Here is a 20,095-nt window from a genome sequence, read left to right as displayed (position 1 = left end):
GGCATAAGAAACTCATGAGGGCACTACAGTTGTATATGAGGCCTTTCATGCACTCTTTTCTCGAGATGAAATTCACCCGCTTCTCCCCGAAATACACCAATCAATGAAAAAATTAATTCAATCAAACAGAAAAACCAACGGTACGGATCGTTAAATCAAGTTTGACTTCCACTTCCTCACACAATCAAATTGAGTCTTATCTAATATAACAAACAACACTAAATTAATCACCTCACAATAAACGAACGAACGTTAAAATGTCCAAAATGCCCCTTAGCTGGTGCGTTCACCGTGACACCCTGCGCACAATAGCCTGAAAGCCATAGACGACAAGGGGCAGCAGAGAGCAAAGCTGGGTTAGGTGTTTATAGATTAGAGAATAGAGAAAAGAAAGAGACATCAACCAAAGCCGAACGCATTCCTTTTTTGCACATTTCAGGAGAAGATCCTGTGGGCCAGCCCACACTGTAATCTTACCTCTTTTAACAGTTGTCTCTCTATATTTTTTTTATTATTAAAAAATAATTATTATTTTTACTTTGTTTTTTTCACTTTTGGTCAAATTATTTCATATACTGACAGCGGGAGGTGGCGTATATATAGATACGCGCGAGAGCTAAGAGGAGAAGGGGGGCGGTGGAGTGAGGAGTCTACGAATTTGGTGCGTTTTTTTCCTATATTGTTTTTACTGTTTGGTTGCCGAGAAAGTCTTTGAATGCAACAAACCACTTATTTACTGTTTCATTCCTATTTTGATTTATTTTTATGTACTTTCTGGTTCATTTTATGATGTGTTTGCATTTGCTCGGGAATCGAACAGAGCTTAATGTAGGTTTTTACTGGAATTTGGCTCCATTTCGTTGTTGTTATTGTTATTCTAATTTCTCCTTATTTTTATTAAAGGCTTCATGGAGCTGTATCTACCATCGGAACTCATTTTCACAGTTTTTGTTTGTGCCTTTTAATTATATATCAATTTAAAACAAACATATTTTAGTGCCTTGTGTGCAAGCTTAAAATCTCCTGTGATTTGTCTCTTCATCTCAATAATTTAGGTAATGTTCAAGAGGAAATAGTATAGATTTGAAGTATTATATATATATTTATTTATTTATTTATTTAAAGAAAACCAATGAAGTAATGGAATTAGATGCCGAACCATATTTTTCCCTTTTTATTTTTTCATTAAATATTGACATAACATAAACGGAAGTTTACTTAGGCAGGGTGGAGCCCGAGCATTTATTTATTTATATTTGAGTGGTGGTGTTTCATTGCAACAACTGGGTTGATGGTAATGTTTGGCACTTGTTGACAGACAATGCAATGGGTAAATTTTGTTGAATTTGCTAAATATGTGAAGTCCTTTTCAACTCAAGGCGAAAGTTAGTACTGCAATTTACTTAAAATTGACTGAACATGGTTTTTCAATTCGTACTCTACGTGTGTTTTGCCCATACTACAGTGTTAGAAAGTTATTTTCCTCTCAATTATTTTCTATTGAGAGGAATTTGCTAAACTTATTGTTTCAATGTCCTTGGTTGATACAGTTTGTGTATTTAGTAGATTACTTGAATTTTTAAAGCCTCAAACTAACATTCATTCAGTTTCTAGGACCATCACCATGTCATCTGGGATGGAATTGCAGGAAATGCTGGCAGAACTACACATGCATAAAGATAAAGAGAAAACAATGCAGACATTGACTCTTTGCAAGCATGCCTTTTTTGATCTGACATATATTTCTCCTGTGGTATTCTTATACCTCCTGAAAGAATGTTATATTCATGGTAGGTGCTATTCTTTCTTCACTGTAAATTTCTATCATGACTGAAAATAAGCCTCTTGTAATGGGAATGTACCTGTAATTAATTGATACCTTTCATTTTAACCTTCTTGAGTATCAATTGACATAAAGACATGCTAAGATGAAAAACTTGCTCTATGCCTGTAGACCTGCACCTGACAATTTGGTTCTCAAGCTAGCTGGTTGTATATTATCATGTGTACAAGGTGTACCATGAGAAGTTCATCCAGTCAGTGGCTACTCTTTTATTGAATCATGTAGCTTTTTGGATTTATTATTTGCTTCAGTGCATTCTATTTGTTAATTTGCTACTTTTTTTTAAAACATTACACAGGGACGTGTAAAGCAACTAAGAAGTTCCGAGCTCTTCAGCAACAAGTCCATTTAGTATTGCAAAATAGCCCCCCACGTGGACCAGCTGTGTTTGTAGTTCAGTGCCTCTATGTCTTGCCTATTTTTGGGTTATATAGTGAAGGATTCAGTCATTTAATAATATCTGCTCTTCGTCGTTTCTTGAAAGTAGCAGCTACCTCTGAGGACTTGGCAGAAGCGAAATATCTAGCTGCCCAATTATTTCTTGATATTGTTGGGAGCTCTGTCAACCATGATGAAGGGGTAGTTGTAAAGATACTTGAAACTTTCGATGTTCAATTGCCGAACATTGAGAAAGTAATGTGTCCATTGAAAGAAAAAGATAATTATAGTTTTGACTCAGCAAAAAAATTTGTCGAGCAATACATATATGATTTGATAGATTCTCAGTCATATATGAATGCAGTTACTCTTTTAGAGCACTTTTCCATCCGCCAGTCCGGCCAGTCTTTTCTTGATACTATGATGCAAAACAATGAATTCAAAGCAGCCGAGAAGTGGGCAATATTCATGGGGAAGCCATTATTATGTGTTCTTGTCAAAGCATACATTGACAGGAACATGCTAAACAATGCTTACCAGACTATAAAGAAAAACAATCTTCGACAGGAATTTCCTGATGTTTATCATAAGTGTAAAGAGAGGTCATTCCAATACTTTATATTAATACCTGTTTCTTATATTTCTTTGTCTAATATGATATATGAGACACCATATATATTTTCTGACTTCACAAAATACGTTCTGCTTGTTAGGTTTCTGGGTCCCCCCTCTTTTCTGAATTGTATGAAATGACATTTTTCCATGTACTTGCAGCTCACTAAAGAAACTGGCAGAAAAAGGATGCTGGGATGTTGCAGAAGCTAGAACTAACAAGGATAGACAACTTCTTGAATATTTGGTTTGTAGCTTTTGACTTGATGGCTTTCTCATTTATATTGATCTCTTGAAAATTTTGTAACTAGATTGATAAACCAATGTTACTTAAAGCTGTTATAGTGTACGTAGTTGAAGGTGAGGCAAGCTGGGGAGAAATCATTAAATTCATGACGTGTTCTTATTAAGTTTGCTTGAACGTTTACTGCAATGCTATCCTTGCTTCCATGCAGTGAATTATGATTTTTGGTGAAATAGTTTTTTCCAGTTGTGAGTAAATAGTTGTATCCAGTTGTGCCAGAAGAATAAATATGTATTTTTTATGTGCACAATTAAAAAAAAATAAGAAATTTTTTTGAGCATATGTTTTTTATTTTGTGCTTGTGTTCTTTCACATAGACACTTGCATGTATTCATATGTGCATTTATCTGATAATACATTTATTAATCAAAGTACAGATAAATTATTTGAACTTGTAGCTTTTCTTAATGTTTTCAAGGTCTATTTAGCTATGGAAGCTGGTTATTTAGAGAAGGTTGATGAACTCTGTGAGCGGTACTCGCTTGAAGGTTTTTTAAGTACGAAAGGTACGCATGATGCTATCTTGTTTCTTTTCCTTAGGTGGTACCATAATTAAGACTTTTGGATTCAGCAATAGCTTAATTTGGATATTTATAAGGTTGTGTCTATTAAATTTTAATCTACGTAAGGAAGCTTCCCCTTAGCCTTTGTTTTTTTCCCTGCTTTACAGAAGAATGCCCCCACTTATTTATTAGTCATTTTCAGAAAAGAAATAAATTCTAATGAATACAAAACTAATTTGCAAAATTATGATTGGACTCCTTATTTGCATGCTCACCTAACTTTGAGAACTTGAAAAATTCTAATTGGGCTCTCCAATTAACATTATTATATCATGTTCTGTTAGAAATTGGTATTTGTTCATTTTGTTACATCTACAAAATGTAGAAGGTGGAGACTGTGGTTCAAATCTCCCTGGATGAGAAATGAAGATACATTGTTGTGTTCTTACATTTTTGCAGTGGTAAAGTGCTCTGCCTTATGTCGTAATCGGACCCTATTCGCCATTTTAAGTGATACACAAGTAGATTAACTTTGCACCTCTTGTCCTTGCTTGAACTTCTCTATTTATATGTAAATATCTTGGCATCAAATGTTTTTTCTCTACAGCTTGTATATTTATTTTGGCTGTCTTATACATGACACAAGATATGAAGCCTGCTTGGTTGCTTGGTTTATGTTATAGTGTGAATACTAGCTGTCTGTTAGTTGTTAATTAGGATTAATTAATTGATTTTAATTTTCTAGAATAGATTCTCTAGTTGTGTATAAATAGATGATATATTTCAATACAATATAAGAAATTCTCTTCACATCTTATAACATGTTATCAGAGCTTTTGGGACTGTGATTTGAAATTAGGGTTTATCACAAATTGGAGTTTGCAATTAGGGTTTGGTTTTTCTTTTATTTTTAGGGTTCCTTTTTCGGCAACCCTATTTGGAGTGCTCTTTTGTTCTCACCGCCGGCACAGGAAGACTGCCCAGTCGCTGACCAACCAATCCTTGCCGTTCAAAGTCTGAAATTGCCACGAGTGGGCCCCACGCCCTGTCGTCTCCCGCTGCACCGTTCCCCATGGGCCGACGCGTGTGGGCGTGCCGTGCTTTTGACTCCGGTTGGTCCCAATGTCTTTCTCAACACTTTTCTGCCCTATTTGTGTTCTTCTCCGGTCATTCTCTTCTCTATTTTTGTTCAGATCTTGTGTTTGGGTTCCCCTTTTTCTTGGCTTTTTTTACTTGTTCTCTCCATATTTGCTTTTGAGGTTATGACTGAGACAAAATCAGTGGTATCTATAAAAATTAGAGAAAAAGATTATATTTTATTTCTGTGTATTTTACAACCTAACAAAGAGTATATATAAAGGAAATACAATTAATCATTCTAAAGATACTGAAACGATTAGAGTACTAAATCAATGAAATATTAAAATCAGAAACTATTCCTATTCATAACTGTTAACACCCCCTCAAGTTGGACTGTAGTCCAAGCTTGTTTACAAGAAAATCAAATACTCGCTCGGACAACCCCTTTGTGAGAATATCGGCTAGCTGTTGCTCTGTATGTACATATCTAATACTTATGATTCCTCCATCAATCTTCTCTTTGATGAAGTGACGATCCACTTCTACATGTTTAGTTCGATCATGATGTACAGGATTATGTGCAATGCTGATGGCAGACTGATTATCACAATAAAACTGAATGGGAGCTACATACTCAATTTTTAACTCCTCTAGTAGGCGTTTAGTCCATATTGCTTCGCATACTCCATGGACCATGGCTCTATATTATGCCTCTGCACTGCTCCTCGCAACTACTGTTTGCTTTTTACTTCGCCATGTAACTACATTACCCCAAACAATCGTACAATACCCAAATGTAGATTTTCTATCATCAACTGGCCTAGCCCAATCTGCATCTGTGAACATTTCACTCTTCCTCTCGTTTGTCTTTTTAAAGAAAAGATCTTTTCCTGGTGTTTGCTTGAGATACCTCATAATTCTATATAGTGCATTGAGATGTCCCTGACAAGGATTATGCATATATTGGCTGACTAGACTTACCGCAAAGGCAATGTCAGGTCTAGTATGTGAGAGGTAGATGAGCTTCCCTACTAGCTGTTGGTATCTCCCTTTGTCAACTGGACTTCCTTCAAACATTCTTCTCTTGTCTCCAAGCTCAATTGGAGTCTTGCTGGGCTTGCTACCAAGCATTCCTGTCTCCTTCAAGAGATCGAGAGTGTATTTCCTTTGGGACACAGAAATCCCTCTTTTGCTTTTAGCAAATTCAATTCCCAGAAAATACCTGAGAGCACCAAGATCTTTGACTTCGAACTCCTTTGCTAACCTTTCTTTAATCAGACTCTTCAGTATGATTGCCAGTAACAATTATGTCATCAACATACCCGATCAGAACTAACATTTTCCCTTCAACTGAGTGTTTGATAAGAGTATGGTCAGTCTGACCTTGCACGTATCCAAGCCCCTTGACAACCTTTAGAAAACGATTGAACCATGCTCGAGGAGATTGTTTTAGACCATAGAGAGATTTTTTTAGTTTGCAGACTTTAGTTGAATTGAGAGATTCTTCAAAACCCGGAGGCTGACTCGTGTACACCTCTTCTTCCAGCTCGCCATTCAACAAGCATTTTTTACATCGAGTTGATGCAATTCCCAATCCAAGTTGACTGCTAACGAGAGCAATACTCTGATAGTATTGAGTTTCGCAACTGGAGCGAATGTCTCAGTGTAGTCAATTCCATAAGTTTGAGTAAATCCCTTGGCAACTAATTGAGCTTTGTACCTCTCAATGGATCCATTTTCATTGTACCCTATTATCTTCTTATCTGGTGGTAACTCCACCAATCTCCAAGTTCCATTATGTTCAAGTGCTTTTATCTCTTCGAGAACTGCTGCCTTCCATTGAGGAGTATCAAGTGCTTCATTGATGTTCCTGGGAATCACAATATCTGATAGACTAGAGGTAAAAGCTTTAAATGGAGATGATAATTTTGAATAAGAGATGAATTTCGAAATAGGGTGTTGAGTACAAGATCTAGCTCCTTTTCTTAATGCAATAGGAATGTCTAGATCTGACCGAGTGTTTGAGGGAGAAGTACCTGAATCATTTGCGGGAAGTGGTTCTAAGATGAGGATTTGTGATGAGGATTTGTGACTTGTTTATTTCTTTTGGAATACACCCGAATTTCTTTTTGTAAGTCTTGAGGTCTTTCTGTTTCTAAGATGTTCTCAGAAGAAGAAGAAGAAGGATTTGTTTTTCCTGGATTTGAAGAGAATGGAGTGTCTAGAAGTTTTTCTGGATCTGAAGAGAATGAAGTGTCTAGAGGTAATTCTAAACCCCACGACCACTGAGCTTCTTGCTTGTGATGACTGTGCTCCCCCTGAAGCAAAGTGGGGGTGAAATATGGAACTTTTTCAGAAAAAGTTACATCACTTGAGATGTATGATTTTTTTGTGAGTGGACAATAGCAACGATAACCTTTCTGGGTAGGAGAATAACCCAGGAACACTGTTTTTATTGCTCTAGGATCAAGTTTACTACGATTGTGAGAGTGAACGTGAATAAAGGCAGTGCAGCCAAAAACTTTGATTGGTAAAGAATTTGAAGAAGTGTGAGGATAGAGTGATTGAAGGACAGAATATGGTGTTTTGAATTGAAGGGGTCAACTTGGAAGGCGGTTAATGAGGTAAGTAGCAGTGAGAACAACATCGCCCCAAAGATATTTTGGAACATGCATAGTGAACATGAGAGCACGGGCTACTTCTAAGAGGTGGCGATTTTTCCGTTCAGCAACCCCATTCTGTTGCGGAGTATCGACACACGAACATTGATGAACAATCCCATTTTGGAGAAGGTAGGGACCAAGAGTAGTATTGAAATATTCAGTACCATTGTTGGTATGAAGTATTATGATAGAGGTTTGAAATTGTGTTTGAATCATATGATGAAAGTTTTGAAAACCCTGACATGTATCAGACTTATGCTTAAGCAGATAAACCCAAGTAATACGCGTGTGATCATCAATAAATGCAATAAACCAACGCTTACCATGAGAAGTAGAGATCTTGGAGGGTCCCCAAATATCACTATGAACAAGAGAGAAAGGACTAGAAGGTGTATATATCCTTGGAGGAAATGAAACACGTGTATGTTTGGCAAATTGACAGATATCGCATTGAAATTCAGCAACATTTTTATTAAAAATGGAAACTAATGTTTTAAATATAAAAAACTTGGATGCCCAAGTCAACAATGCCATAACATAATGGTGTTAAAATTGGAATAAGAAACAGAGTTTGAAACATAAGTAGAAAAAGAACTTGGAACTTTGTTGATTGGATGCTGTCTGTCGAAGAAATAAAGTCTGTCACAAATCTTAGCACTGCCAATCGTCCTCCCCAATGATAGATCCTGAAATTGGCAAGAATTGGACACAAATTTAGTTTAGCAAGGCAACTGTTATCGGAAGTCAATTTGTGAACATAAATTAAATTGCACTTCAAAGAATGAACATAAAGAACTGATTTAAGATAAATCAGCAGACAATTTAATGGTGCCAATTCCTGCAATAGGGGATTGAGTGCCATCTGCAATCTTGACACTAGTTTTTGTCGAACAGAGTCAATAAGAATCAAACAAATGAGATAAACCTGTCATGTGATTTGTTGCACCGGAATCGATTATCCACGGAGTTTGGGCAGCGGAAGAGAAATTATCAGAATGTGCCATTGAAGCACTATGAGATTCGCATCCAGATTTGGGTGCCATGGAAGATCGACTCAAGAGAGTATACAACTGCTCAATTTGTGCATTACTGAGGGAAGGGACAGCAGTATTTTTAGTTTCACTCTGAACTTGGTTGGCTTTTTTTTCATTCTGGCGACGAGGAGTCCAGTTTGGTGGTTTTCCGTGAATTTCCCAATAGGTAGACCGGATGTGACCATGACGTTGGCAATGATCACACCAAGGTCTATCGCCCTTACGGTTAGGTCGAGGATTAGGATTGGATTTGCCAGATGGTGGTGGACCAGTTTTGGAAAGAAGAAGAGCCGAACTTTCAATAGATTGTAGTTCTGGGTTAGTGAGCATGACACGACGGCGTGCTTCTTCACGTCTGACCTCAGAGAATGCTTCTTCAGTATCAGGCAATGGAGAGCGACTAACTAGGTGACTTCTTACTTCATCCAAATTGCTGTTCAACCCAGTAAGAAACTCAAAGACGCGTTCTTTCTCTAATAGTTGTCGCTGGATTGTGGTGATGTCAACACATAGTGGTGTGGTATCCAGATACAAATCAAGTTCCTGCTATAAGTCTTGTAAATCTGAAAAATATTGGGTAACAATTTGATTGCCTTGCTTGATCTCTTTGAGTTTGGTGCGGATCTCAAAAATTTGAGAAGCATTACCAAGGCCAGAATACATTTTTCGGGCAGCATCCCACACTTCTTTAGCAGTCTTAAAGAATAAATATCTGCGACTAATTTTATGATCCATTGAATTAATTAGCCACGCAAGAACTATAGAATTTTCAGCTTGCCATATCTTGTACGTAGGGTCAGTGGAAGATGATGCCGGGAGATCACCGGTGATGTACCCAAGTTTCCCACGTCCACAAATGACGAGTTTGACTGACTGGACCCACTGAAGGTAATTTTTTCCATCAAGTTTATGGGTTGTAATATGAAGAGAGTTATTGTCATAGCTATACAGAGAGCCTATAGAACCACCAGACTGAGTTTGTGATGGAGGAATAGATCCTCTAGTTTGAGAAGAAACTTCGTCACTAGTCGACATTATTAGGCTGAACAACGTCTGAACAATTTTTGAAAAAAATTGGCTTAGGCCTAAAACAGTTGGGCTTTAGTTCAAAGGAGGTGATAACAATTTCTGAAAAAATGGGCTTGGGCCTAGAACAGTTGGGCTTTGGTCCAAAGGAGGTGGGACCAAGACACTAAGGAAACGAAGGGACGGAGCTTCGTTTGGACAGATTGCAGGTCTGGGGAACGACTTCGTCGGAGTGCCTGGAACGTCACCGGACTGCTTCGTCGGAGTGCTTGGAATGTCGCCAGACTGCTTTGGGATGTGCGACTGGAAGGAGGGATGACTTAAGGGTGCTGGAGAGAGACGACCTCGCCTGGAGCACGTTTGAACGTCGTCGGAGAGCAAAGGAACGACCGCAGAAAGAATGAAAAAAAAAAAAACAGAGAATGGTCGAGAGAGAGGGAATCGAGAGCCTTAATTCTCTGATACCATATAAAAACTGGAGAAAAAGATTGTATTTTATTTCTGTGTATTTTACAACCTAACAAAGAGAGTATATATAGGGGAAATACAATTAATCATTCTAAAGAAATTAAAACGATTAGAGTACTAAATCAATGAAATATTAAAATCAGAAACTATTCCTATTCATAACTATTAACAGTATCTGATGTGGTTCTTGTGATGTCAAAAATCACGGATCATAAACTAAATGGTTCGAACTATTTGGACTGGAGTAAGGCTATTCGACTTTATTTACGAAGTATCGACAAAGATGACCATTTGACTGATGATCCTTCGAGACAGGCATGGCTCAGGAAGGATGCTCGCTTGTTTCTTCACATTCGAAATTCCATTGACACTGAGGTAATTGGCTTGATCAATCATTGTGAGTTGGTTAAAGAACTAATGGATTATTTGGAATTTATGTACTCGGGAAAAGGGAAATAAGGTGTATCTTCGAGGAAAGCTACATCAATTGAGACCAAATATTTGTTAAGAATGGGACAATAACACCAGTAACCTTTCTGAAGACGAGAATAACCAATGAAAATACATTTCAAAGACTTGGGATCTAATTTAGTGACATGCGGACGACCATCCCGAACAAAGCAAGTGCTACCAAATATCTTAGGGTCAACAGGAAACAAAGACTTTTTCGGAAAAAGAATTTTGTAAGGTATCTCACCTTGAAGAACAGTGGACAACATTCGATTAATGAGAAAACATGCTGTGGAAACTGCACCAGCCCAAAATGGTTTAGGAACATGCATTTGAAATAAGATAGCTCGTGCAGTTTCAAGAAGGTGTCTGTTTTTACGTTCCGCCACACTATTTTAGGATGGAGTATCAACACAAGAAGTTTCATGAAGTATGCCATTCTGAGTCATATAAGATTGAAATAAAGGGGATGTATATTCTTTGGCGTTATCAATTCACAAAGTACGAATGAAAACATTAAATTGAGTTTTAATTTCAGCACAAAACGCACGAAACAAAGAAAAGGAACGTAATAAAATACCTAAATCCAAGTTTCGACAAAATAAGAGAAGGACCCCAAATATCATAATGAACTAATTTAAAAGGAACTTTAGCGCATTTATAGACTCTAGGACTCAGACTAAGATGATGATGTTTTACAATCTGACATACATATGAGAGAGATTCCTCTAGTATCATTTCCAGTAATAACAATGTCATCCACATATGCAACTAACAAAATCATGCTAGCTTCGGATCGTTTGTAGAACACCGAATGATCAAACTTGCTTTTCATCATACGAAATTTCTCAATAGCCTGACTAAACTTTACAAACCAAGCACGAGGACTTTGTTTCAAATCATATAAAGATTTTTAAAGACGACAAACTCGCCCTGAGCAACAAAACCAGGAGGTTGCTTTGAAGATTACCATGAAGAAAAACATTCTTGATATCAAAGCCAATGATGAGTAGCTGCCATGGAAATAAACAACCGAACAGATGTCAACTTTGCAATTGGAGAGAGTTTCAAAATATTCTACTCCATAAATTTGAGCATAGCCATTGGCAACAAGACGTGTTTTTAATTGGGCAATTGACCCATCCGGATTGACCTTAATCGTGAAGACCTATTTGCAACCTATAGTCCATTTCCCTGAAGGTAAATCGACCAAGTCCCAAGTACTATTGTTATCTAAAGCATTCACCTCTTCTATCATTGCATTATGCCAACCAATGTTTAAAATACCGCTTTTATGCCTCTAGGCGCATTGAGGCGTACCCCTCAAATATTTAATTAACGAGAGGGAGAGGAGAGGCAGGGAGGAAGGCAGGTTTCGTTTTTTTTTTCCTTTCTTTGCTTCAAAGGCATGGCTGGCTGGGCAGAGGAGATGAACGAGAGAGAGGAGTGGAGAAGATTGATAGAAAGGAGAGGAGAGGCTGAGTGAGTGAGTAGGTAGGGTTTCTAATTTTATTTGTTTTAAGTTTTATTGGGCTATTTAAATCTAAGTTTAAGTTTTATTGGGTTTGGGCCTATTTAAGATAAGTTTTGATCAATTTTTTTGGGCTTATTTAGACCAGTTTTTTATTTTGGGCCTTTTTGGGCATAAAAAAGCCCATTACGAACTACACCCCTGAGGCGTATGCCTCTCTCTATTTCCGTCTCACCCGCCTCAACTCAGCGCCTCACTACAGTGAGGCGTATGCCTCACCTCCCCTGATTAACATGCTCCAGCTTAAGGGGAAGTGTTATAGAGTGAATATGACAGGCCACCCTTGACTTATGTTTACACTAAGAGGGCAAAAGGGGAGCAGGCAGCCAGGTCAGCTTAGGGAATGATTGAGTCAGCTGTGAGTTTGTTATGGGAGAGGGGTTAGTGTGTAATAGGGTACAGGGGAATGGGTGTGTACCAGGGGAAGTAAGAATAAGATGGGAGAGAGGAATGTAATGGGTGTGGAGAAATTAAGTAGTCTGTAATGGGAGAGAACCAAGCTCTCAAACTCTTGGTTATTCAATACAATCTCTTATTGCATTTGTTCCGATTACTAGTGCTGTATTATTTATTTCTCTGAAATTACCAGATTGAGCCTTTCAATTGGTATCAAAGACTTCGATCTTCCATGGGCCCAAAGAAGGATCTATAACTCGAAGTGTTAGATGAAAGATTGGAGAATTTCCAGTATGAATTTCCCACTAAGCTCACAGCAATCATAGCTGATTTCCAACACCTTTCGATGGAGATGGACTCACTGAAATCAGAGATGGAGTCGATGCAAAAGAAGATGGACTTCTTGGTGGGGCATTTGACTCAGGGGTTACCAGTTCCAAGTACGTTGGAGACTACTGCAGCAAGCGACGATCGTCAGAAGAAAGCGGTAGAGGGCGATATTTCATCCTCGGCGACGCAGACATCATTGGGTTGCCAATCTTCTCCATTTCAGCATCCGGCAAGGAACCCTTTGTCGTATGCAGAGCAGTGCTTTGGGAGGGATTACAGGCCACCAAGAAGGGAGTTACCTCTATTCTCTGGTGACAATCCGGATAGATGGGTATTTCAAGTGGAACGCTATTTTCTTCTCAACCGATTGACGGAATCTCAGATGCTAGAAGCAGCCATGATTGGCTTGGAAGGAGATGCGTTGACATGGTTCCAGTGGGAGAACCAACACAAACCGATTATGTCTTGGGCGACTCTCAAGAATCTGTTGCTGCTAAGGTTTCGAGCGGTTCCAGTGGTTGTCTATTACGCAGGAGTCGTCAGTGAAGGAGTATCGGGTAAGGTGGGAAGCTTTGGCTTCTCGGGTTCATGGGGTATCCGAGAATGTTTTGGAAGGTAGTTTCATTAAGGGCCTCAAGGATGACATTAAAGGAGCCCTGCACATACTGCAGCCCGTGGGCCTAGCCCAAATTATGGAAACGACCCAGTGTGTAGAGGAAGGGAACCCATTGTTGGCTACAACCCAAACCACGAAAGCATCAGGATCGATGACCATTCACAGCCCAATTTCAGTACCCAAATCATCGTATAATCCTTTTCTTATGAAGACCGGGACGACACTTTCACCATGGACATCCTCATCGACGGCACAGGTGGAAACCACCACGGCGAAGTTCACGACAACCACTAACTAGCTACCCATAAAGTGGCTGTCGGAGGCAGAATATCAGGACAAGAAGGCCAGAAGGGTGTGTTTCAAATGCTATAAGAAGTTCCATCGTGGGCACCAATGTGAGCAAATATTCCGGCAAGTGATGTTGATGTTGGATGACGATGAGCCCCAAGGCAGATGCGCTTCTCCTCCTCCGACTCCAAGACTCTTCAAATGAAAGCATGGCTGAGGAAACACTTGCAACTTTATCGTTGAGTTCCTTAGTTGGGATATCCTCGGCACATACAATGAAATTGGCAGGGAAGATAGGAGAGCGACCAGTGATGGTACTCATTGATAGCGGGGCTACCCACAATTTCATTTTGACAGAGATAGTGACAGAAAGGCAGCTACCAATCACTGCTACAACTTGCTACGGAGTATTATTGGGCACCGGTGGGAAGGTACGGACGGAGGGAATTTGTGCTCAGGTGGAACTCGATTTGGGGGGCTCTAAGAGTGGTAATTGAGTTTTTACCATTGGAATTAGGGGGAGCAGATGTAATTTTGGGAATCAAATGGCTAGACACATTGGGTAACATGCAAGTAAATTGGAGGACCATGATAATGAAGTTTGAGATGGGGGATTCTTGGGTGACGTTGCAGGGTGACCCAAGTTTGTGCAAAACTCAGATTTCTCTAAAGGTGATGTTAAGAACGGTTCAACAAGGAAAAGGGTATTGGGTGCAATTGGGAGCCTTGTCACTGGAAGAAGAAGCTGTGTAGCAGACCAAAGAAGCAGAGATGCCAGAGGGTTTTTTGCAATTGTTGCAAGAGTATCAAGCTATGTTTGAGATGCCACCTGGACTACCACCACCGAGAGACCAAGAGCACTCCATTACACTGAGAGAAGGGGCTGGTCCCATTTCGGTAAAGATCATACCGCTATGCACAAGTACAGAAAGATGAGATTGAGAGGTTGATGACAGAGATGTTGACGGCTGGGATAGTTTGACCAAGCACAAGTCCGTTCTATAGTCCGGTCTTGTTGGTTAAGAAGAAAGATGGAAGTTGAAGGTTTTGTGTCAATCACCGAGCTTTGAATAGGGAAACGGTGGCTGATAAATTACCTATATCAGTCATCGAAGAGCTCCTGGATGAGTTGCATGGAGCTAAAGTTTTTTCCAAGTTAGATCTTAAGTCGGCGTATCATCAGATTAGAGTGGCCGTCAAAGACATTGAAAAAACAGCGTTTCGAACTCATGATGGACACTATGAATTCTTGGTCATGCCTTTTGGGCTAACAAATGCCCCGCTACGTTTCAAGCTCTCATGAATGAGGTATTTCGAGATTATTTGCGCAAGTTTGTGTTGGTATTTTTTTATAATAGTTTGGTGTACAACTCATCATTGGAGGCACATAGAGATCACTTGTGGTTGGTATTGGCAAGGCTTAGGCAACATCGGTTGTATGCCAACCACAAAAAATGTCTGTTTGCACAACCTTGTTTAGAGTACTTGGGCCATATTATTTCAGCCAAGGGAGTATCGGCGTACCCGAGCAAGTTGATAGCCATGAAGGAGTGGCCTGTGCCCAAATCATTACAAGAGCTAAGGGGATTTTTAGGCCTCACGGGCTACTATCATAAGTTTGTAAAGGAGTACGGCGCAATTGCAAAGCTGTTAACGGACCAGCTGCGTAAGGATGCTTATGGCTGGAACAACGAAGCTTAGACAACGTTCGAACAACTAAAAGAAGCCATGTGCTCTGTTCCTATTTTGGCTTTACCGGATTTTTCCAGCTCCATTTGTGGTGGAAGTGGATGCCTCGGGGTCGAGTTTGGGGGCTGTCTTAATGCAACAACGATGCCCAATTTCCTTCTTCAGCCAAGTGCTCTCATATAGGGCCCATACAAAGTCTGTTTATGAAAGGGAATTGATGGCCATTGTGTTGGCAATCCAGAAATGGCGCCCTTATTTGTTGGGAAGGAGTTTTTTAGTGAGGACAGACCAAAGAAATTTGAAGTATCTGCTGGAACAACAATTGGTGGCGACTGAGCACCAAAAATGACTGACCAAACTGTTGGGTTATGACTTTGAGATCCAATACCGACCAGGTTTGGAGAATAAGGCTGCTCATGCTTTATCTCGCATATACCAGGAAGCCTCTTTAGCCATCATATCAGCACCTACAGTGTTGTCGATGCCTGGCCTTATGGCTCATGTGGCTGGAGACCCCAATCTATCCATAATAATTAAGGAGGTGCAGCTGGGAAAAGCCAACAAAGGGTGTACGTACAATCAGAATTGCCTTAAGTTCGAGGGCCGCTTAGTGTTGCCTTCGTCGTCGCTGTTTATATCAATGTTATTGCAAGAGTACCATGCCAGTAACATAGGAGGACATTCAGGGGTTTTTAAGACCTTCCAAAGGCTAGCTGCAAACTTGTATTGGCAGGGAATGAGAAAGGAGGTCCAAAAATATGTGGCTGAGTGCACAGTATGTCAGCAACACAAATACCTAGCGCAATCTCCAGCAGGACTTTTGCAGCCACCGCCTATTCCAGAGATGGTTTGGGAAGATGTTTCGATGGACTTTATTGAGGGTTTACCATTTTCGAATGGGTTTGCCTCGATATTTGTCGTGGTAGATCGTTTGACAAAATACGTTCACTTTGTACCTCTTCGCCATCCTTTTTCAGCAGAAACAGTGGCATAAATATTTGTAAGAGAGATAGTCAAACTGCATGGGGTGCCTCGCTCGATTGTTTCAGATCGGGACAAGATTTTTCTCAGCCTATTTTGGAAGGAGTTGTTTTGCTTGCTAGGCACAACTTTGAAGCACAGTACCGCATACCACCCACAATCGGATGGTCAATCAGAGGTCATCAATCGCTGCCTTGAAACATATCTTCTCTGTTTTGTAAGTTCCAAACCAAGTCAGTCGGTGAAGTGGCTTCCTTGGGCTGAATATTGGTAAACACTTCATACCATTCAGCAGCAGAAATGACGCCATTTCAGGCAGTGTATCGCAGAGAACCACCTCCTCTAGTCCATTTTGAAGTCTCCAGCACTAATGTATCGGCAGTAGAGCAGAGCCTCCAAGCTAGGGATGACATTCTTGACTTGTTGAAGATGAACCTGCATAGAGCCCAACAAAAAATGAAAGCACAAACAGATCGAAAACGACGTGATATACAATTTTCAGGGGGTGATTTGGTCTATGTCAAACTAAGACCCTACAGGCAGAAATCAGTGGCTAAGAGAAAGAATGAGAAGTTAGCTCTGCGGTTTTTTGGACCATTTCCAGTAGTTGCCCGTGTGGGTGCAGCAGCATATAAGCTTCAGTTACCTCCAAATTCTCGCACTTAGAGCAGCCTTGGGGACTCACCAAGCTGCAACAACACTGCCCAAAGATCTTACTGCTGAACTGGAATGGCAGCTAGAACCAGAGAAGGTTTTGGACATTAGACCAGGGACTCACAAGCAACAACCACAAGCTCTTATCGAATGGGTTCATCTGCCAGATTTCGAAGCAACATGGGAGGACTTCAAGGTGATCCAGCAACAATTTCCTCACTTTCACCTTGAGGACAAGGTGAAACTTTGGGCAGGGGTATTGATAGGCCACCCTTGACTTGTGTTAACATGAGGAGGGCAAAAAGGGAGCAGGCAGCCAGGTCAGCTTAGGGAATAATTGAGTCAGCTGTGAGTTAGTTATGGGAGAGGGTTTAGTGTGTAATAGGGTACACGGGAATGGGTGTGTACCAGGGGAAGTAAGAATAAGATGGGAGAGAGGGGAATGTAATGAGTGTGGAGAAATTGAGTAGCCTGTAATGGGAGAGCACCAAGCTCTCGAATTCTTGGTTATTCAATACAATCTTTGATTGCATTTGTTCCGATTACTAGTGCTGTATCATTTATTTCTCTGAAATTACCAGATTTAGCCTATCAGAATGCTAGCTGTCTATTAGTTGTCAATTAGGATTAATTAATTGATTTAATTTCCTAAAATAGATTCTCTAGTTGTGTATAAATAGATGTTATATTTCAATACAATATAAGAAATTCTCTTCACATCTCATAACAGCTTGCATGTTCATATTAGGTAGATTTTTATTTGCTTTTTTCTTTCTAAGTTGTGACTTGTATGCTGTGCTTTTTCTCCCCCAACTTAGTACCTGAGGCAAGTCTTCTACATAATCGCTATTTGGATCTCAATGAGTTGTCTGTAGAAGACATTATTTGGGTTGATGATGCTGAAGCTCTACACAGTGCAACAAGTCACATTGAGGGATGTAAAGTTGTTGGTATTGATTGTGAATGGAAACCGAATTATGTAAAAGGCAGCAAACCCAACAAGGTAACTATGTCAGTTTTATGCAATTCATGTTGTATCTCTATTGCCTTTTTTGATTTACCAACAAATCTTCATAGATAAGCATTGTTTTTTTTAGGCAAATCATTTAATCTATGTATACTACTTTGTATAGCCAAAGTGAGGACCAAGTAAAACTATCCAATTGTTCCTAGGTTCTGTTCATATAATAAACTGATTTTCCTTTATCTTATTTCAGGTTTCTATTATGCAAATTGCTTCTGATAAGAAAGTCTTTATCTTGGACCTGATAAAGTTGTTTGAAGACGTGCCTGACATTCTGGACGACTGTCTAACCCGCATTCTGCAGTCCCCAAGGGTTTTAAAACTTGGTATGTTTTATTAGTATCTGTGCTCACCTGAAATCTCTATCCCATTTGGGATCCTGCTCATAAATTGTATATTGAGCTAGTTCTCTTTATTCTTTAAAAAAATGGAGTAATCCAGTGTTGTCTGTCGGAGTAGATTTTCTCTGTAGCTTGTTTGCATTATTTATGAAATTATTATGGCTGGTGGGTTCAATATTTCATCAGTCAGCTTCAGCTGTTTCACATTAAGTTATTGATTCTTCATGACTTGTGTCCATTTTAGGCTATAATTTTCAATGTGATACAAAGCAACTGGCTCATTCCTACGAAGAGTTGCGGTGTTTCAAGCAGTATGAAATGCTACTGGACATACAAAATGTATTCAAAGAGCCTCGTGGAGGTCTCTCTGGGCTTGCTAAGGTAAAAGAGTACACCATATCTTTTTACCATCTCTTTTACCCTGTGTAACCTCGTCATCATATACACTTTAAATGATGCTGGAGTTGGATTCAGCTAAGCATAATACATTAAACTACTTTCTCAGAAAATATTAGGAGCTGGGCTGAACAAGACTAGACGAAACAGTAATTGGGAACAACGTCCTTTAACTCCAAATCAGGTAATTTGTTTGTGTCTCATTTTGTATAAACAAAGACTTATCTTATTACTATGAATTCAACTATCAGTTGGTTCTCTCCGGGCAATTAACACAATTTCTCGTTCTAAGGTGCTCTTCATTTGAGAGGAATTTATGAGAGCTGAGAGTGCATTCTTCTAGCTTGTTCTTAGGTCCCATACTTGCCAGTTTCGGTTCTTTTGAATAAAATATGAATGCTTTAAGAGTATATCAAATTAGAAGTTCTGGTTCCCTATTGATTTCTTGGATATATTTCAATATGAAATTATTCATTCTTTTTAACAATGAAAAATTAGGGAATATCTAGTCTCCAAGTAAGCTGACGCTGTAGCATTTTGCAGCTGGAATATGCTGCTCTAGATGCTGTTGTACTAGTTCACATTTTTGGCCATGTCCGGAATCATTCTCAGACCGGTGATGTAGAGGGACTTGAAAATTTTGAGTGGAAGTCCTGCATTGTAAGCTGGAAAGAAAACAATGGTGTTGTTCATTTATATGTTTATGCGCCTCCTGTTTATCACTAATTTCTCTTTTTTTGGTGTGGATTTACGCAGGTTTCCCACATGGACAAACTCAAGAAACCCAAGAAGCAAAACAAATGAGATTTAGAAGCTAATAGAAAGACATACTAATAATCTACCTAGCGGCCTACTAATTTGTAAATACTTTGACCTACTCAGCTGTAAATATACCGTTTTTAAATTCAGACTGATTTTTTATTTTTTTTTTAAATTCATTACATGTTACAAATGATGTATACATTGTGGTAGAGAACATGATAACGATTCCAATTCTATTTACAATTTCCATTCCGACATAGTCTACTGGACCCATAGGTGAAGGAGTGACAAACCTCATCATGAGGGGAGCAGACAGTAGCACCACCACTTAGGGGACCAATACCACCATCATAGGGGACAAATACTTGCATATATACGTATTTACAAATTTTTGGTCTCGGTCCAGATTGAACCCTCAATCTCTTGGTACAAAGCAAGAGGCCTCCACTGCTAAGGCCAAACCTGCAGTGTTAAATTCAGACAGTGATGAAGAGTGAATATTCTTCATTATCTCAATTGGAACAAGACCCCTATTTTTTTAACAATCTTCCATTTGAAATTGTGCTCTAATGCACAAGATGCAAATTAACTTAACAAAAAAATTAAATCTACTCGGTCAATATTTATTGAGATTATACAAAAGTTAAATTTTTTTCTCTTTCATTTTTTTATTTGTCCAAATTAAAAATTCTAATCTATTTTATCATTGCATGTGCCCAAACAAAT

General features: G+C 39.2%; 1 protein-coding gene across 4 annotated transcripts; it reads left to right on the top strand.

Annotated features, from left to right (window-relative positions):
• Positions 1–264: 264 nt before the first annotated feature.
• On the top strand, positions 265–19,628 carry LOC133788412 (uncharacterized). 4 transcript variants are annotated; one of them, XM_062225888.1, is made up of 12 exons: positions 265–467; positions 583–661; positions 1,615–1,790; positions 2,142–2,823; positions 2,996–3,080; positions 3,556–3,643; positions 17,665–17,849; positions 18,064–18,196; positions 18,456–18,592; positions 18,717–18,791; positions 19,151–19,267; positions 19,364–19,628. In XM_062225888.1, exons 3-12 carry the CDS (start codon positions 1,625–1,627, stop codon positions 19,409–19,411), a joined length of 1,716 nt encoding a protein of 571 aa, XP_062081872.1. In that variant the 5' UTR covers positions 265–467; positions 583–661; positions 1,615–1,624; the 3' UTR covers positions 19,412–19,628. The 4 variants fall into 4 exon arrangements, with proteins under 4 accessions (XP_062081872.1, XP_062081871.1, XP_062081870.1 ...); XM_062225887.1 differs by having other exon boundaries at positions 266–467; positions 1,608–1,790; XM_062225889.1 differs by lacking the exons at positions 265–467; positions 583–661 and adding an exon at positions 1,955–2,036 and having other exon boundaries at positions 1,638–1,790.
• Positions 19,629–20,095: the final 467 nt, after the last annotated feature.

This window comes from Humulus lupulus, chromosome 7, assembly GCF_963169125.1.
Source record: "Humulus lupulus chromosome 7, drHumLupu1.1, whole genome shotgun sequence".
NCBI classification, from domain to species: Eukaryota; Viridiplantae; Streptophyta; class Magnoliopsida; order Rosales; family Cannabaceae; genus Humulus; species Humulus lupulus.
Note: the sequence above shows the minus strand (reverse complement) of the source record. Positions and strands in the feature narration are given on the sequence as shown.

What these genes read in the sequence shown, in the direction of transcription:
- LOC133788412 (XM_062225886.1), top strand. Translation starts at nt 1,532, where the DNA reads ATGTCCTTGGTTGATACAGTTTGTGTATTTAGTAGATTACTTGAATTT. An exon ending in TATCATAAGTGTAAAGAGAG is followed by an intron (nt 2,824 to 2,995) that starts GTCATTCCAATA and finishes ATGTACTTGCAG; the next exon opens with CTCACTAAAGAAACTGGCAG. An exon ending in GACAACTTCTTGAATATTTG is followed by an intron (nt 3,081 to 3,555) that starts GTTTGTAGCTTT and finishes AATGTTTTCAAG; the next exon opens with GTCTATTTAGCTATGGAAGC.